The sequence below is a fragment of the Sebastes fasciatus genome, chromosome 3, assembly GCF_043250625.1.
Source record: "Sebastes fasciatus isolate fSebFas1 chromosome 3, fSebFas1.pri, whole genome shotgun sequence".
NCBI lineage: Eukaryota > Metazoa > Chordata > Actinopteri > Perciformes > Sebastidae > Sebastes > Sebastes fasciatus.
The window spans coordinates 24,045,498-24,064,554 of NC_133797.1; the positions used below are offsets into that span (position 1 = coordinate 24,045,498).

Below are 19,057 nucleotides of genomic sequence, written 5' to 3' on the forward strand. Positions count from 1 at the left end.
GCCAGACACACACCTGACAGCCTGCTAAACTAAACTAAATGTGCGGTGGAGACTTTTACTGGGAAAGTGGCTATTTGTAATTTATTTGCAATTAAATATTTTAGTTAATCGACAGCCCTAACACAAACATACTCTCTATAGCACAAATGAAATTCAATTTGGCATGTTCTTACACAATACTCTCTACAATATGACGAAAGGTTGAATGATGCCAAAAATATACTGCCTACTGCCGCTTTAAGTACATTTAACTTATTATACTAATATATTTTTTTATTTAAGTTGAATGCAGGATTGTTGCTCTAAATGGATTATTTGTGGTGTTATTACAAATGTAACTGAAGTAAATAGTGTAAATACTTCTCTCACTCACCAGTGCTATATATCTATGTATGTCTCTTCTGCTCTCTACTGTAGCTCTATAAACGCGCTACACACCGCGCAGCGTTGCACGCACGTATACTCAGTGTATAAATGTGTGTGTGAATGGGTGAATGCTGACATGTAGTGTAAAATGCTTTGAGTGGTTGGAAGACTAGAAAACCCCTATATAAATGCAAGTCCATTTACCATTTACGAATATGCTGAAAGGTTATTTTGGAATTTTTACCTAATGATGCCAAAAATATATACTGCTTACTGCCACTTTAACTGATGTTGCGTTGTTTCTGTAAGTATTTTCCGTACTTATTTTAAGCCCAACCATGAAGTTTTTTCCTAAACCTAACTGAGTGGTTTTGTTGCCCCCTGCTGGTAATACTGAAAACAGAGCCACGAGGAGGTGCAGAAGTCTCACTCTGAACACTTGAATTACAATATGCTGAAAGGTTATTATGGAATTTGTACCCAATGATGCCAAACATATATACCGCCTATTAAATACATTTAACTTATTATACTAATAAATGTTTTACTTGAGTTGAATACGGGGTTGTTGCTCTTAATGGATTCTTTGTGGTGTTATTGCACCAGTGTCTCACAAAGCCTCTCACCAGTGCTATCTATCTATCTATGTATGTCTCTTCTACTCTCTACCGTAGCTCTAGTTATAAACGCGCTCCACACCGCGCGGCGTCGCTCTGCGTGCTGCGCTACGTCACGTCACGTCACGTCACGTCACGTCTCGTCGTCTCGCTGTGTATTATTGCTCCGAGAGCAGCAGCCACCAACGATGCCAAAAATATATACTGCTTACTGCCACTTTAACTGATATTGCGTTGTTTCTGTAAGTATTTTCTGTACTTATTTAAAGCCCAACCATGACGTTTTTTCCTAAACCTAACTGAGTGGTTTTGTTGCCCCTTGGTGGTAGTACTGAAAACAGAGGCACGAGGAGGTGCAGAAGTCTAGTTATCTCTCTGAACACTTGAATTACAATATGCTGAAAGGTTATTATGGAATTTGTACCCAATGATGCCAAAAATATATACTGCCTATTAAATACATTTAACTTATTATACTAATAATTTTTTTACTTGAGTTGAATACGGGGTTGTTGCTCTTAATGGATTCTTTGTGGTGTTATTGCACCAGTGTCTCACAAAACCTCTCACCAGTGCTATCTATCTATGTATATCTCTTCTACTCTCTACTGTATCTCTAGTTATAAACGCGCTCCACACCGCGCGGCGTCGCTCTGCGTGCCGCGCTACGTCACGTCACGTCACGTCACGTTCTCGTCGTCTCGCTGTGTATTATTGCTCCGCGAGCAGCAGCCACCAACCAGCAGCACCACCATGGGGAGTTGAAGGAGGGCTAGTCGACGGGTCGTTTTCAGCTAATGTTTAACACCAGAAACGCTTTCCATATGCTGCGTTTCGGAGCACACAGTTCGCGCCAGTATCCCCAATGCAGCGGATCAAGGGGATCGGGCTTTCAGAGACGGTAACCGGACACTTTAACGTGAAAACAACGGGAACGGTTAACGTTAACTCAAGCTAACAAGCTAGCCTAAAAACTAGCTAGCTGCAGCCAGCAGAGTGGAAAACGTGCCTCGCTTTCTTGTTTTGTTTGATGTTAGATCGCCTGATTTGTTGGTGTTAATCAGTAGGAAAGTTGGTGTTTCTTCTGTATGAGTTTACACATGAATACATTACTAAAGTAGGCTGGTTGTTGGGGTGTTTTTTAGCATGCAGGCCCTGTCTTGTGGTGGTTGTAGAGTTTGTTTCTGTTACCCATCCCCCCACACCGTCTTCTGCTTTGCAGGCCAAGATGAATGAGATTCCCACTTCAAAGCACTACTGGCATTGGTTTGGTGGCATTTCGCTACAAGGCTTAGCTTAGCTGTCTTGGCTTGTTAACATGTAGTTGGGTTGTTTAGTAAATGATGTGTAGCTACATGAAGTGGGAGCTTTGTTTTGACAACTGGTAGCGGGTTAGCTTTTAAAGCTAGCTGTTAAACTAGACGACAAAAAACTTGCTGGTGAACTTCAGCTTGGATATTTAGACACAACATTAAAGTGTGTTTTTGGTGAGACTGGAGTCTTAGTTGCTGGATGCAAAGTAGAATACTTACAATAAGTAACAACAATAACAGTTATTGTTGTTACTTATTGTTGGTTACTTTGCATCCAGCAACAAAGACTCCAGTCTCACCAAAAACACTTTAATGTTGTAACTATTAAAGTGTGTTTTTGGTGAGACTGGAGTCTCAATTGCTAGATGCAAAATAACTAACAAGTAATAACATTTATTGGTTAGCAAGCTTACATGAAAACTTCACATTCTTGCAATATTTTGTGATAAGAGTCTCCTCATTGTCAAGCACATTTGTTTATATCTTGCTCTATTCTATTTGTATGTATCCTCATTTTGTTTCTGGTTAATAGTGCTATATATATATATATATATATATATATGGACTGGAGTCTTTGTTGCTAGATGCAAAGTATCTGACTGTATTCATATTGGTTCGCAAGCTTACATGACACCTTAACATTCTTGCAATATTTTAAGTTTTTGTTTTAAGAGTCTCCTCATTGTCAAGCACATTTGTTTATATCCTGCTCTATTCTATTTTTATGTATGCTCATTTTGTTGCTGGTTAATAGTGCTATATATATGTATGTATGTATGTACTGTATATGTGTGGTCTGACACAATGGAGGGGTTGAAAGAGATGAGTCAGACCGCTTCCATTAACTTATCTTAGTGATAATGTTTTATTTCCTTTGTTGTCAATGCTTCAACTAACTGCTTTTCTTGTTTCCATCGTAGGGTGAATTGTTTGCCAGCAAAATCGTTGCTAGAGGGGGAGATCTGACCTCTGCCTTGTGCAATCAGAGACATGAGTGTTGTCAGAGAATTACATGGGATTGGGTACAGGGGCGGCGGCGGTGGTGGGGTTGTGGCCTCTCTGAGCGTCCCTACCCACTTTACCGAGGATGCTCCGCGACCCCCGGTTCCTGGCGAGGAGGGATCTGATGTGGACCCCCCGGTTCAGTCAGCCAACACCCGTCCAAACACCCTTTCCCAAACCCTCGGCTATCCCCCGTCATCCTCGTCGTCTAAAATGGGGGATCCATCAAGCTACACACCCTCCTCGTCGTCTGCGACCCCGCGTCGCCCGGATCTGGACTTGGGGTATGAACCCGAGGGCTCGGCTTCACCAACTCCACCTTACCTGAAGTGGGCAGAGTCGCTTCACTCTCTCCTAGACGACCAGGAAGGCATCCAGCTGTTCCGAAACTTCCTGTACCAGGAAGGGTGTGCGGACCTTCTCGACTTCTGGTTTGCTTGCTCGGGGTTCAGGAAGACCAGCCAGGAGAAGAAGGCAAAGCTGGCCAAGGCCATCTACAGGAAGTACATTGTAGACGGCAGCGGGATTGTCTCCAGGCAGATTAAAGCACCTACCAAGAGCTTCATCAGAGACTGTGTGGGGAGGCCGCATCCAGACCCTGCCATGTTTGAACAGGTAATAAAAACACTGGTTAAATGTTTGAAAATGTTCCTAATAAGAGCAATGCATGTTGGATTACACAGGCAAGTGGACATTGTTATAGATTTCTCACAGGTTGTTTTTCCATCCATCTCAGTTCTTTGAAATGCTCAAGTTCAACCAAGTTAAGATACATTTTAGGCTGTTGGGGTATTGGCTATTGCAAAACAGCATTGCTGTGCAGGCTGTCAGGATACAGCAAGATCATGTATGACCGCTAAAAGGTATCACAATTGGCTTTGATGGCAACGCTGGCTGCAGACTGGTGCTGAGGACTTTATCTCTTTTTTTCCTTCACAGCTTTTCTCACTTCTCCCCAGTGCACAGTTGGGGGCTGAGTGTGTTTGGTCTATGTCTATGAAGCCATCTTAGTTTAGTTGTATGTCAATGTTTACTTCATGATTTGATGAACTTGACAGCCACGTCTGTCTCCTTCATGACTGGTGTAGCGGGCCTTGAAAGAGGCCAGAAATTGTAGAGTATTATGTAAGAACATACCAAATTGCATTTCATTTGTGCTACAGAGAGTATGTTTGTGTTAGGGCTGTCAATTAATTCAAAGATTTAATCGTGATTAAACGCAAATGAATCCCACATTTTTTGTTATCTGTTCAAAATCTTAAAGGGAAATTTGTCAAGTATTTAATACTCTTATCAACATGGGAGTGTGAATAATATGATAAAGAATAAGTGGCGTTAAAAGGAATTTGCATGATGCATTATTATCACATTAGCTTTGACAGCCCTAGTAAGAACATGCCAAATTGCATTTCATTTGTAGTATAGAGAGTATGTTTGTGTATGTATTAATTTTCTATGAAAGATTATTCACAATGATGGGAATATTTATCATATATGCATTCAGAATTGCTGCACAACAGTTGCAGGCTTGAAGCTTGTGATGGACCTGTCAGCAACATTCAGTACTGCTCCACTGGAGAGACTTTTGAAGAGATTACATCAAAGGGTTTCTGGGTTCCTGAATAAGTTTTGTGGTCGTAAAGGGGCTGTTACAGCCTTGCAGTAAATAGTATTTTAACTGTGACAAAGAAAGGATGCAGCTATGTTCCACACCTGTCACTGCCAAGCCACAGACTTATATGTTAAAGTGGGGGTAGGCAGGATATTTTTGGCATCATTGGGCAAAAATTCCATAATAACTTTCAACATATTGTATTTCAAGTGCTCTGAGAGAAAACTAGACTTCTGCACCTCCTCATGGCTCTGTTTTCAGGCTTTAAATCTAGCCCGTGACGGGAGACTTTGGCCAATCACGGGTCATTTCGGAGGGAGAGCGTTCCTATTGAGCGTTACTATTGGCTGTGCTCCGGCTGGTGGGCAGTGCTTGGTATTTCCTCAGCAGATCTCAACATGGCTGTCGGGTCACAAACTTTCTCATTTTACATCTAAACAGTACACTACAAGATGTTTCTGAGAAATAGGCATTACAGTAACAGGATATTGATTCATATTTGATCAGTGCTTCCTTGTTTGACCATTTGATCAGACTTTGCGAGTGATTGACAGCCGGCTCATAGACGGCAGCCTCCAGCTCGGCTCTGATTGGTTGTTTTCCTCCGGTCTGTGAAATCTTGCAGATCCCATTAGGAGCACCGGAGGACACAGAGGCACATGATTTTTTTTTCAGATTACCTGTCTAATGTACCACTGTCAGGATATAGTGACGTTTTATAAGTTTAACTTTTATGAATCATATTTGCTCCAATTCTACCCACTGCTGCTTTAACTTGTGTTTTCCTGTTCTAGTAAGTAAACCACAACAAAAGACCAAATCAAATTGCGGTTTAGTTTCAGGTTTTCTCTCACTCGCCCACCTCTGCCCTCTTTCGCCCCTTGATCTCTTTCATGCTTTCTGTATTCATTGCTCTTTACTGATATGACGATGTGGGTCTACTGAATGTGTTTTCAGAACCCACACATATGAGAGACTGCTATCACTGGTGTCCTCCACGGCTTATTTTGGACTTGCAGTTGTGGCAAATTGCTGCTTTATGTCTTCTTCACTCCCACTGAAGAACTTCCACAACAACGTCATGTTGTGTTGCCAACGTAAAACCTTCATGTGGCTGCTGCACATGTGTGTCTGACTGGTAAAAAAACCAGATATGAGCATATGAGACTGCTGAAAAACTGCCGGCTTCGATCGGCTGCTGATTGACAGTTCATCTCTAGCTGTTAGTTTAGGAAACGCTTGATTTATTCAGTGGAGTTTTCTATGAGCGGAGCACGTACTATAAACCCCAATATCACAGTCGATCATGTTAATTTAATTGTGGGAAGCCAAAATCGTAATCGTGATTAATATTTGATTAATTGTGCAGCCCTAACACTGATTGACGTATTTGGGCATAACGCAGCTCTGTCAGTCTGGATTAAGTGTGACTAGTTTGGTAGTCAGTTACATAAATGTGGGTTTACCGTGTGTCATTGTGGTGACCTGAAGTGGGTGTTAGTTTGCTATAAAACCCCTATAGTGATCATAGTAACATAGGCCCCACAATACGATATTATCACGATACTTAAATCACAGTACGATCTTATTGCGATTTTAAACATTTTGCGATATGCTGAGTATTGCGATAAGACATATTGCGATTTATTACCGTTTGTCAACTGTTTCTCAACATCTGTTTTATGTGTAAGATACAGTTTTCACTCCGTTCATCTCAGAGTTTTCATTCACATATCTTGAGGTCAGAGGTCCCTTTTGAAAATGGCCATGCCAGTTTTTCCTCGCCAAAATTTTGGAGCGTTATTTAGCGTTCTTCTGGTTGGTTCTGACATGGTTGTTACCAATGGATTCCTTAGGTTTTCTAGTTTCATATGATACCAGTATATTTACTCTAGCTTTAAGACTGAGCCTGCTACAACTTCTGAAAGACAGAATAGCGGCCGGGCCCGCTGTCGGATTAAGAAGTTAATAGTTTATTTAATAAAAGATCAATACTTGATGTCTGTGTATCGATACAATATTGCCACGCAAAATATCACAATACTATGCTGTGTTAATTTTCCCCACCACCCCTAGTAACTTGTGTTTAGCATTTATTCTCAAAAAGCTAAGCAGGAGTTGGAACTAAGTCAAGAGGAATGTTGAGTCGGGTCTAAACCTTCCAGACCATTAAATCTTTGCTTCTGTCTGAAAAGACTGTCATCGATTAATAGGTGGACTCAATTAAGTGATTTTAAACATTGTGTGAGTGAAATGAAGGTATCTTCTTTGGGTGTCATTTAGTTTTGTACAAGCTCCGAGTCCAGATATGTGACCAGTGTGTTTGACTGTTCCAGGCCCAGACGGAGATCCAGGGCATGATGGAGGAGAACACCTACCCGTTGTTTCTGAAGTCGGATCTGTACCTGGAGTACACGCGGACCGGAGGAGAGAGCCCCAAGCCTAACCCCAGTGATCAGAGCCCTTCATCGGGGCCAGCCAAGCCTGTGCCTGGGTACTTACCCACACTCGCTGAGGATGAGGAGTGGAGGTGAGATGATGCAAAATGAATGTCAGGTATTGCACGGGATCCATGTGTGCCTGTCATCTGGAATAACTCGACAATATATTCCACTGACTTTTCCGAGCAGTTCATAACGTGTGAAATAATGATGTTTGACTAACATATCTAATTTAATCTGATTTTAGGTGTGGAGGAGTGAGGGAGGAGGATGAAGAGAAGGATGAGGATGAGTGTGAAGACACACCAGCTGGTAGGCTGACTCAAAGCCTGCTGATGCAGACAGCACCGCAGAGATCCTCGACCAACAGGAGGAGGCCTGACAGCAGGGAGTACAGGTGTGTGGGTTCATCAAGAAGACTGTGATGTCGTAGAATTTATTTCCCATCACAATGTTTGATATTGAAATAATTTTTTTTACATCAGTATTGGATCATTTACATGATCAATTAGCCGACTTTCATAATGACAATATTTATCTTTTAATTTTTAATACCACCATGTCTAGTGTACAGTTTACCCATTTTACTGTAATAGTGAATTTTGGCGCAAATGCAACGGTCTTAAAAATTTTTTTTCCTATACATTATATGTGTCTCTATGTTCTTTAAATTGTGTTAAAATTACAAATATTATCTGAGTAATGATGAAAAATAATAAACCAAACCTGCTGAGTTAGAAGCAACCGAACACGAGAAGTTGTGAGACGTGTCCTGGTCATAGAAATTGTGTTTAATGTAATGGAAAAAAGAATTCGTCCTAGCTTCACGCTGACTGACCCCTTGCCTGCGTGTGCATGAATGTGTACATGTATGAACATTTGAATGTGAGCTCACTACATTCTACTCTGTCCACTCATCCTCAGACCCTGGAGGGAGCCGGTAAACCCGTACTACGCTAACATGGGTTACGCTCGTGCTCCAGCAACCAGTGCCAATGACAGTGAGCAGCAGAGCATGTCGAGCGATGCAGACACACTGTCACTGACCGACAGCAGTGTGTGAGTACACACCGATGAACCCAGAATTACAGCAAAATATATATGCATGACACCACTGGTTTTCAGACTGAAGCAGCTGTCCTGATCTTAATTTAATTGAATTGTTGTTTATCTGTGTGTGTGCAGCGATGGTATTCCTCCATACAGATATCGGAAGCAGCATCGTAAAGAGATGCATGAAAGTGCCAAAGCCAATGGACGTGTGCCCCTACCTCATATACCTGTGAGTTATACAGACAGCATTCATATCACCTACCTATACACACACCGATCAGCCATTACATTAAGACCACTGAGAGGTGAAGGGAATAACATTGATTATCTCGTTACAATGGCATCTGGCAGTTTGACAGCAAGTGAACATTTTGAAGTTTGAACTTTGTGTTGGAAGCAGAAAAAATGAGCAAGCGTAAGGATGTGAGCGACTTTGACAAGGGCCAAATTGTGATGGCTAGACGACTGGGTCAGAGCATCTCCAAAACTGCAGCTCTTGTGGGATGTTCCCGGTCTTCAGTGGTCAGGACCTACCAAAAGTGGTCCAAGGAAGGAAAACCAGTGAACCGGCGACACGGTCAGACCCAAGGCTCATTGAAGCACGTGGGGAGCGAAGGCTGGCCCGTGTTGTCCGATCCAATAGAAGAGCTACTGTAGCACAAATTGCTGAAAAAGTTAATGCTGGTTCCGTTAGAAAGGTGTCAGAACACACAGTGCATCGCAGTTTGTTGTGTATGGGGCTGCGTAGCCGCAGACCGGTCAGGGTGCCCATGCTGTCCTAATGTTATGGCTGATCGGTGTATACACTTATTCATATGTATGCATGTAGCATAACAGTAACATGATCCCTGGTGACCTAATTCAAATATCAGTGAGAATTTGTTTTATTACTGTAGCAGACAACAAATATCTGAGGGTGGGTTGCCTTGTCACAACATTTTGTGTTATATTGATTCTTGCTTGATTCTTTATTGCAACTAGTACATCTTTAGTAGAGCCATTTAATGGTTATTACCGTTTTTCCTGCCTAAATTTGTTAATAATTTAAACGTTAATTTACTAAAATGGCATTTAATTAAATAATTATTTAAATAATTTTAGCTGCAGATGTGCGTAGGAATTTGTGACATGTAATATTTGTGTTTGTGTCCATATACAGCGCACGTACCGCATGCCAAAGGACATCCACGTAGAGCCCGAGAGGTTTGCAGCGGAGCTCATCAGCAGGCTGGAGACGGTTCTCCGAGAGAGAGAGGCTCAGGAAAGACTCGAAGAGAGGCTGAAGAGAGTACGACTGGTGAGTGTATTACTGTGTGTTTGTGTTTGTGTGTGCTCCTCGTGATGTGATGCGATTCGGACACTAAGTTGAGCTGTAATTTATCCCAGTTATTCACACAGTGTTGATTCCGGAGAGCCGGAGGATAGTGTTTTCAGGTTGTCCGTCGGTCTGTACGTCTGTCTGTTCCTGATATCTGAGGAACGTACGGACGAAATTTCTTAAAATTTGTCAAAACGTCCATTTGGACTCAAGGATGAACTGATTAGAACTTGATGGTCAAAGGTCTCTGTGACCTCACAAAACACGTTTGGCTATAACTCAAGAATTCATATGATATTTATGACAATTTCACACAACAGGATAAAATGATGAAGTGATTATATTTTGAACACACATGGATGTAAACTGCAACTGGACTGGTTGTTGGAGGCACACAACCACGAGGCGGTAAATCAATGAGTTTATTTTACAGCGGTGACAACAAGGGTACACCACGGGAGCAATATGACTGCAGTTGGAATAGGAGGGAAATTAAAGTAGGACGTACGTCGTGGGGGTGTTTTACATTAATCGGAGTAACGTTATGCTGCATGTAAACTGGAATATTAGTGGCCATGTTAATGGCTTAGTAGGAATATTGTCTTTTTCAGAACGAGCGCAAAAAAACAGAATATGTTGTGCATGTAAAAGTAGTCAATGTGATTTTTATCTAGCACTAAAGTAAACAAAACCTTTATGTACATCATTTTTTTTTTTAAATGGTTTGTACTATATTTGTCTATTTTCTGTCTCAACTCACTCGTCATCACCAACTCACATTTGCATACAGTGTCACCTTACAACAAGCTGTATACACTGAGAACACAAAGCTAAATGGGCTTATGGATCCACCAGTGTTAAATGCATGATTTGCATACAGCTTAATAATGAATTCTTTCAAAATAACCACAATTATATGTTGCCTTTTATTGTTTTTCCTCCCTGGGGAAAAAAACTCTAGAAAAATGTGAATTTCTGTTGAAACATTTTATTAGTTAAAATTACTTAGTGTTCAGCCAGATTTAACCAAAGGGCTAGTAAATGGTCACAGTAATGTTTATTGAAGTCTCTATTTTTAATAAGAAATTACCAAATTATTTTTGCATTATGTGTCTGAACTGTTCCTGCACATATTAGTTTGGTAATGCCATTCATTCATGTTTTTCCTCCGTCCATGTCTTTGTGTATATATACTGATTTATTCAACGTGAATGTCCAGTTAGAGGTCAAATATTTTCCTCCTTCTCCCAACAGGAAGAAGAGGGTGACGATGCTGACATCTCCGTGACAACCTCCATGTCTTCTCATAGCATACCACTCCCCCTCCCCTCGACGTTTCCACCTCTCTACGGCGCCCGTTATTCAGAGACCACTGCTAACACGGCAACAGTCGCCACTTACGGCGGCCTGGTTGCCATGGAGGATTCCCTCGACGACGACCCGGAATCTATTTTGGATGAGCATGTGCAGCGCGTGATGAAAACGCCGGGCTGCCAGTCGCCAGGGGCAACCAACAGCACCTTAGGAGGAGGGGGTCGACACACTCCACCCAAATCATCGCGATCACCTGACGGGGGGATCGGCCCGCCTCACTGCCCCCCACACCGAGGGGGAGGTCACAGTCTTCCTCCTGCTGGGGTCAAAGGTAAGAAGACAACATCCACTCGTTATTTTCTGTGTAAACCAACCCGGCGACCCTCGGTGCTGGTGAACATATCGCTGCTCTCCGCAGTGATGCTGAAGAAAATCTTTTTTTAAGACTTGATCCGATGATCACATCCTGACTGTTGCATTTTTCTTGTTTGAACAAATCCCATGAAAAGACTAGAGATGCACCAATTGCAATTTTCTCGGCCAATTCCGTTTTTATGCCTCTGCGACAGCTGTAGCCGGAGGCATTATGTTTTCAGGTTGTCCCTCCGTACGTCTGTTTCATCCTCGTGAACACTATATCTCAGGAGCGGAATTTCTTCAAATTTGGCTCAAACATTCACTTGGACATTTTTGTAACTTTTCTTTAATGGAAAATTCAAGAATCAGAGAAAATATGATTCTATACTGTGTATGTGGGCCTATTATAGAGAGCCAACTGTATATTATCTATCTTAAACAATGTATTTATAAGTCTGTAAATTTGTCGCGAGTCGCTTTTTAGCGAGAGGGTCGGAAAAGTCGAGAAAGTCGCCAACATTGTGAGTGTGTGGATGTGAGAATTGTCAGTTACTGTCTGTGCCACCGTTCGCGTGTTGTGAACCATCGTGCGCCGCATGCGTGTAAATTTGACCGACACAGCATTGGCTATATCTAAGACCGATCGGCCGGTCACTGGTCATGGACGATGGCACTTATTCCCAAGCACATTGGTTCCTACTGCAGATATAAATCTTTAAAAAAACGGTCACAGATATATAATTACATTTTTTTTTTAAAGGCTCAGTAATTCCCTAAATCAGCTGTAGTAGTTCTTGACAAACGTTACTCAAACAAGAGGAAAACGGTGTTTGTTGGGGACTATTTTCATATTTTCAGCGGCAGATGAATACACTTTAAGCGCTCTAGTGAATGTTTACAACAGCAGGACAGACTTGTTCGGATCAATTCATTGCTGGTTTTGGTCTTTTCATGGGATTTGTTAATTGTGAGAAAATTATAGAACATTATTACACGGCTTTGTTGAATACTCAATTCTGATTGGTCAATCACAGCGTTCTACGGTCTGTTATTTTTTTATAGCAGACCGTTGCTATGTATAACAGACCGTTGCTATGGGCGCAGCTCTGATGTCGGACTCTGGCAGACTGTTTTTGTGTCAAATTATTGATTTCTTAACTAAGTAGGTATGTAATAAGCGGGATATTATTACAGTGCTGCATCACCTTGTCAGGGTTTATTTCACATCAATGACCGGCTCGCTGTACATTATTCCTTACTTAGCAGCCTTGTACTTAAAAAGTAGAGAAGAAGACCTCGACTAGCCACAGTCCTGGCTTTACAAAGATAATATTTAAACCATTTCCTGGTGAGCCATAACTGGAGAGATTGGCTCTTCAGGTGTAGAATCATGTGCAATAACACAAAAGACAGTCCTACATTTTATATTTAGTTTGTTCTTTATATAATGCTTCAAATGCAGTCGTGTGTTTTGGTGTGCGACGTATTGACGAGAGGCTGGTATGTCACCAATAAGTTTGACTGTGATGTCTGTCTCAGGTATGCATCACCACAAGCAGCCGTATCACCACCGAGGAAGAGAAGGGCAGGAGGAGGCGGGCTCTAGGTCTCAGGCTAACCCCATGTGGAACGGAGACCCGGCGAGAAGTCGTAACTACGCCGACGGGGCTGGAGCCAGCACGCTCGAGGGCATGGGCTACAGGTAGGCTAGTGTGGTTGAATGTGTGGGACATTTACAAGTTGTACAGCAAACTGCATGTGCTGTTTTTTATTCAGATGAACTCAACTGTTTGTGTTACCTGTTGGTTCTGCAGTAGTAAAGGCAGCACACTATCACGGCGAGGTTGTAAGAAGACACCAGAGACGTCGGGCAAAGGGGATGAGAGTGGGCGTGGCGTGGAAGGCCAGGTACCAATGGAGGATCTGGAGAGAAACCAGAAGATCCTGCAGTGGATGATGGAAGGAGACAGACAAAGGAAGACCTCGCATGTGTGAGTATTATGTAATATTACGGGTACATGATTCATATAAAAAATGATTAATTAATACTTAAAGATATTTTTAGAAATACATTGAATTATGTTTGTTAATTTATTTAAAATATTTTATTTAAGTCATAATGATTTACGAGTTCACACTGATGTGTCAAGCTTAATGTGTGAGATATTCAAGCAGCTTGTGTCAGGCTAAAAGTTGCAGTAAACATGCAGGACAATAGAGGCTTCACTACATCCGTAAACCATGACCACCTTTTTAAGTTGATAGAGCAAACACTCAGGCAAACTGTTGCATATTTACACATCCAGCAGACACGGAAGCAACATTAGCATTCATTTGGAGTCGTATTTGTTTCCATCTGATGAACATAAGTCAAATATTTACTCTCCTTTTTAGCTCTGTTTTTGGCATAGAAATAGAATAGGACTAGAACGGACATACCCATTCAAATCAACGTAGCAGGATTGTCAGAGCAGCAGCTATTTTTATGTGTACCGTTGCCATTGAGACTATCAGATCAGCTACTTTCCCCTCAGAATATAGGATTGAGGGGATTCATATTCGTCCAGCTGCATAACGAATTGTTCCAGATTCTTTTGTTCTTTGGCTGTTTGTAGAGCTGTAAATCGGCATCACTCTCAATTGGAGCAACACTCTCTTTTGGATATTTTGAGTCCTCTGACATTCATCCTGTCTCCGTCTCTGTTGTTTTTCCAGCGGCAGCACCAGCGGCTCGAGGAGGACGGGACCCAGCAGCGAATCACCACGTCCGACTTCAGTGGAGCGACCTGGAGTCGTACACCCCTGGGTCTCTGCCCAGCTACGCAACAACCCCTCGTCAGTGTCCCCCGCCATCCCCGGCTCATCGTCCACCCAGGTCCAGCCCTCGCACCCTTTCATCCAGGACCCAGCTATGCCCCCCAACCCGGCTCCCAACCCCCTCACGCAGCTGGAGGAGGCTAGGAGGAGGCTGGAGGAGGAGAGGAGGAGGAACGCACTACAGCAGGCCAAGCAGAGGTAGGTGTTGAGTCATTTCTAGATTTGTATTACCCAAAATATCACATATTTGCCTCAGAGGGCGTTAACTTGTGTCTGTGTTTTAGATGTATTCTTGAGTGTTTTGACACGGATCTCGTCCTCTCTCAGGCATAAGTCTGGTAAGCGCCAATTGTGTGAGAACATGACGGTCGCCTACTACTTCTGTGGAGAGCCAATCCCATACCGAACATCAGTCAAAGGCCGTGTGGTGACTTTGGGCCAGTTCAAGGAGCTGCTTACCAAAAAGGGCCATTACAGGTGAGAACATGCACATATTTTAATATTTATAGTTTGTAGGACTGGGCAATATGGAGACCATCAAATATCACAATATGTTTTTTACCAAATACCTCTATTGATATATATATATATAATTGTGCATGTCTGTTTTCTTTGGTGTGCAGGTTCTACTTTAAGAAAGTGAGCGACGAGTTTGACTGCGGCGTAGTGTTCGAGGAGGTCCGTGACGATGACGCCATCTTGCCCATCTTCGAGGAGAAGATCATCGGGAAGGTGGAGAAGGTTGACTGAAATTTGGGAACAGGAAGATGACACAGAATTGGGGAAAAAATTAAAAAAGGAGATAGGAAGAGAAACATTGGGGGCTGGATAGCAATTCAGCTGTGAGAAAAAAACGAGCGGAAGAAAGTAGAAAGAGGGAAGAAGCGATGTGTGACAGAGGGGGGGCGATCGCGCTGCATGGTAGAAGCTCGAGTATTAAGGAGGCGGTTATTTTTACGGACTATCTGGATGTCGGCGTCACGCCTGGATCAAACCCACATAAAGCGAAGAAGCTTGGCCATAAGGAATGGAGGAAAGGAACATAAATTATTTCACCTGTCTTGTCTCCACTGTGGATATTTTTCGAGGAGCGCTGTTAAAATCTGATGTCTGACCAGTCTTCCACTTCCACTACGATGGATGGAAAAAGGGTGAGGGGGGACTGCAGGAAGGAGAGAGGATTAAAGTAGTCTTCCACTTCTGCTCCGGAGGAGTCTGTCCTCCGCAGACCATTACGATGCTGCTACATTACCACGGAAACTCTTCAATCGGTGCTTCGGGACAGTAAAGAAAGCAGTTTTTTGTTCCATTCGGGAGTCTCGCTGCCTTTTGCTGTCTCTGTTCCTCATCAGCTGGTGACAAGGGGGAGAGGACGGAGGATATTTGGGGGAGTGGAACTTTAGCCTGCTTCTCCTCTCGTTGACTTCATAGCCTCAAAAAAACACAAACTTTCTCACCCTTGATTCCTAGATGTCATGTAGTGATCTCTCACATCAACATGTTCAGACAACAGTTCTCTACATAACTTGTTTACCAAAGCTACATATTTTTGATAAAGACAAGTATCCTAGCTACTTGTTTCATTTTATTTGAATTGTGTATGTACAAGGCAGGTACTATTACTTATTAATGCAGCCTAATTTCGTTATATCTCAACTTAATGTTGTTTTATTGTGTATGTTTTGAAGCTAGTTCATTAGTCATTTCAGGGCAGCCATTATGTTTGTTTTTCCCCTTCTATAACACATCCCTGCACCTCACTTCTGTACTGTTTACCTGTGAGTGTGCACTTCTGTTCTCCTGCGCAATGCATTTTAATTGTAGGCTCTTTTTTTTTTTTTTTTTTTTATACCCTCAACAATTCTCATGAAAAAGAGCAGCGCACACTAAATGTGTGATATCTTTGACCACAGCATCTATTGTTTTTTAACAGGTCACACTGTCACCTCATATGCGTCATGTTTTTTCTGTAACGTAACTCAGTCTCGGTGCCTGCCTGCCTGCCTGGCCAGTGCCATTACTGTCTAGAATGCTTATTCTGAAGCGTGTGCGTTGGCGAGTGTGAAAGCCTGTGTCATGTTGTACGCCTGAACTCAGCCAAAGAGCATATTGTGCGTCCCGTATGCCTACATGCGTGTGTCTGTCTGTGCAGTCCAAGTCCACGAGCATCCAATGTGTTTTTGTTCATCATGAGCAGAAGGGAATCTTCTTCCTAAACTTCAGACTTTGTAGCTCAACACTGAGTCTAAAATCTGCAGCTTATCTTAGAATAGTTTGACATTGTGGGAATTATTTCCTTTCTTGCAGAGTTAGGTGAGAAAATTGATACCACTCTCATGTCTGAAAACGGGGAAACAGCTAGCCTGGCTTTTGTACAGATTAAACAAACCAGAGCTGCAACTACTGATTATTATTATCTATTAATCTGCCAATTATTGTCTCGATTAACTGATTGGTCTATAAAATGTCTTCCATCACAGATCACAGTTGTGTGACCAACATTTAAAAATGTATAGATATTCTGTTTACAATCAAATAGGACAAAAATAATCTACACGATTTAGAAACTGGAGAATGTGAAAAATGATTTTATTAATCAAACAAACTTGTTTCTAGTCTTTTTTCTCAATTGTCAATTGTTTAATCAATTAAGTCTCAGCTGTATTGCAAACTAACTATAACGTGTTATCTAATGGAGCCTTAAAGGAGCTGCTCGGTGAGTTTTGCTCCCTTTAGACGGAGCCAGGCTAGCTGTCTCTAGAGCTGCAAGTTGTCAACTATTAAATTAATCGTCAACTGTTTTGATAATTTAGTAATGTTTTTATGAAAAAGTCAAAATTCTTTGATTCCAGCTTCTTGAATGTGAATATTTTCTGTTTTCTTTACTCCTCTATGACAGTAAACTGAATATCTTTGAGTTGTGGACAAAACGACATTTGAGGACGTCATCTTGGATCAAACAACTAATCGATTAATCAAGAAAGTAATTGACAGATTAATCGACAATGAAAATAATTGTTGGTTGCAGCCCAAGCCCTTTGTTTCCAGTCTTTATGCTAAGCTAAGCTAAGAAGCTGTAGCTTCATATTTAAGGCACGAACATGAGAATGGTATCAGTCTAACTTTCAGCAAGAAATAAATAAGAAATGTGCGTATTTTCCTAAATGTCAAACTATTCCTTCAAACCTCAACATCATAAAGCACCGTGCAGACAGCGCACTGATCACACACCAGCTATGTAAGCTGAATGTAATTTGACTTTTTTTCAACTTTTAACCCGCTATGTCCTCAAAGGAAAGTCCCTTCATCGGTCCTGTCGTCGCGTCTCGTCTTCAGTATTGATCTCAAGCTGTCGGCCTGACTCAGTGTTTTGTGTTATCTATGCTGGTAGTTCATTGAATGTGTTCATGAAACAAAGAGGTCCTACCGTACGTCTTGCATGAATGTCAAATACAATTTGTCCTGGGTTTCTGCCCAGTAAGGGAAAACATAGGATCAGAAAACATATTTGTCCTCACTTCAACCCATTATGCCTTCAATATGAAATTTTAAAATTTAGATATGTATTTGTTTATAAAAAAAAATTTAATTTTAATAATCACCAAGCATGTTCTTTATAAGGAATGTTTTCCTGATGAGTTGAATTATCTATTTTTGTTTTAATGTTTATGTGCAAACTGCTACGGCCCTCTGATATATTTGATCTGTTTTGTTAGAAAGAACGCCCAGTGACGGTTGAATGACAACATTTGTGAAGAGTTGTTTCTTGTGATTATGATTCGATGGACAAAACAAAACAACTGCGTCTGTTGTGTCGTCAGTTTGTGTGAAACACAGTGCCTTTATCATGTTATCTTTCGAAATATCTTTATTGAACCAATCCGTGCTTTTAATGTTCAAAGTTTTTATTTCCAGTCAGTCCCGTTGTATTTTTTAGCTGCAGTCATGCTTGCTCACTTCTGTTCTGATAGAATCCTCTGCTGTAAATATGTACATTATCATTTCATACGTGTCTTCAGACCCGCACCACATGTCCACGGTGTTTCTGTTTTTCAAAGGTAAACGCCAAGATGTCACTGTGCTGGTTCCACTTGTACATTTCTTTTAAAAAGGTACTTCATAATAAAGATGTTGAATAAATCTTTCCTCTTCTTTTATTGTTCTGTGTTTACAGTGTGTGCTTACTCACACACTGTTCTTACACGGAACACCACACATGCCTTTTAACCGTCTCTTTTTGTCATAAATTAAGACTGAGCCTCCTGGCGTTATAACAGCAAATATTTTACTTTTCATAGCAGGAAAAGCACAGGTGTTACTAATAACTTTAACAACGGCTGTGGGGCTATTTAAGTTTGCCAGTGAATCAGCATGAAACTGAAGCAGCTAAATGAAATTCAGCCATCATTCATTCTATTAATACCGGTGCTTTTCCTACTGTGACAAGTTAAAATGTCTCAGTGAAAAGAACCTATTTCTTCATTGTGTTGTTGAAGGAGCAAGTATTTTCCATAAAATCTATAAATAGTCGTACTAAACGATTTCTATTTTGTGCTACATTCTACTTTACTTCACTACAGTTCAGGAATAACTGTCAATGAATGTTTTTCACTCAACTACATTAAATTGACAGCTATACTTTAGCTATAGTTATTACTTTGCAGATGAAGATTTTCTGTAACAAACTTATGATACATTTATAACATTTTATTTATTTTTGTGACCCACTCAAATTAAAGTTAAAAGGACTCATGATTTTGACAAAACAATTCAAACTCAATAACCACTTTCTAGCTTTTTCTGGAGCTTTTAGCCAAATCACACAGTCTTCATGGATGGATGGAGTT

At 41.4% G+C, this 19,057-nt stretch overlaps 1 protein-coding gene across 1 annotated transcript; it reads left to right on the forward strand.

Moving 5' to 3' along the window:
* The first annotated feature begins 1,699 nt into the window (after positions 1 to 1,699).
* On the forward strand, positions 1,700 to 18,360 carry LOC141764470 (axin-1-like). The gene is made up of 13 exons (XM_074629739.1): positions 1,700 to 1,884; positions 3,217 to 3,913; positions 7,247 to 7,440; positions 7,599 to 7,748; positions 8,276 to 8,410; positions 8,537 to 8,633; positions 9,564 to 9,701; positions 10,977 to 11,367; positions 12,933 to 13,095; positions 13,208 to 13,384; positions 14,109 to 14,408; positions 14,538 to 14,687; positions 14,834 to 18,360. Exons 2-13 carry the CDS (start codon positions 3,287 to 3,289, stop codon positions 14,958 to 14,960), a joined length of 2,649 nt encoding a protein of 882 aa, XP_074485840.1. The 5' UTR covers positions 1,700 to 1,884; positions 3,217 to 3,286; the 3' UTR covers positions 14,961 to 18,360.
* Positions 18,361 to 19,057: the final 697 nt, after the last annotated feature.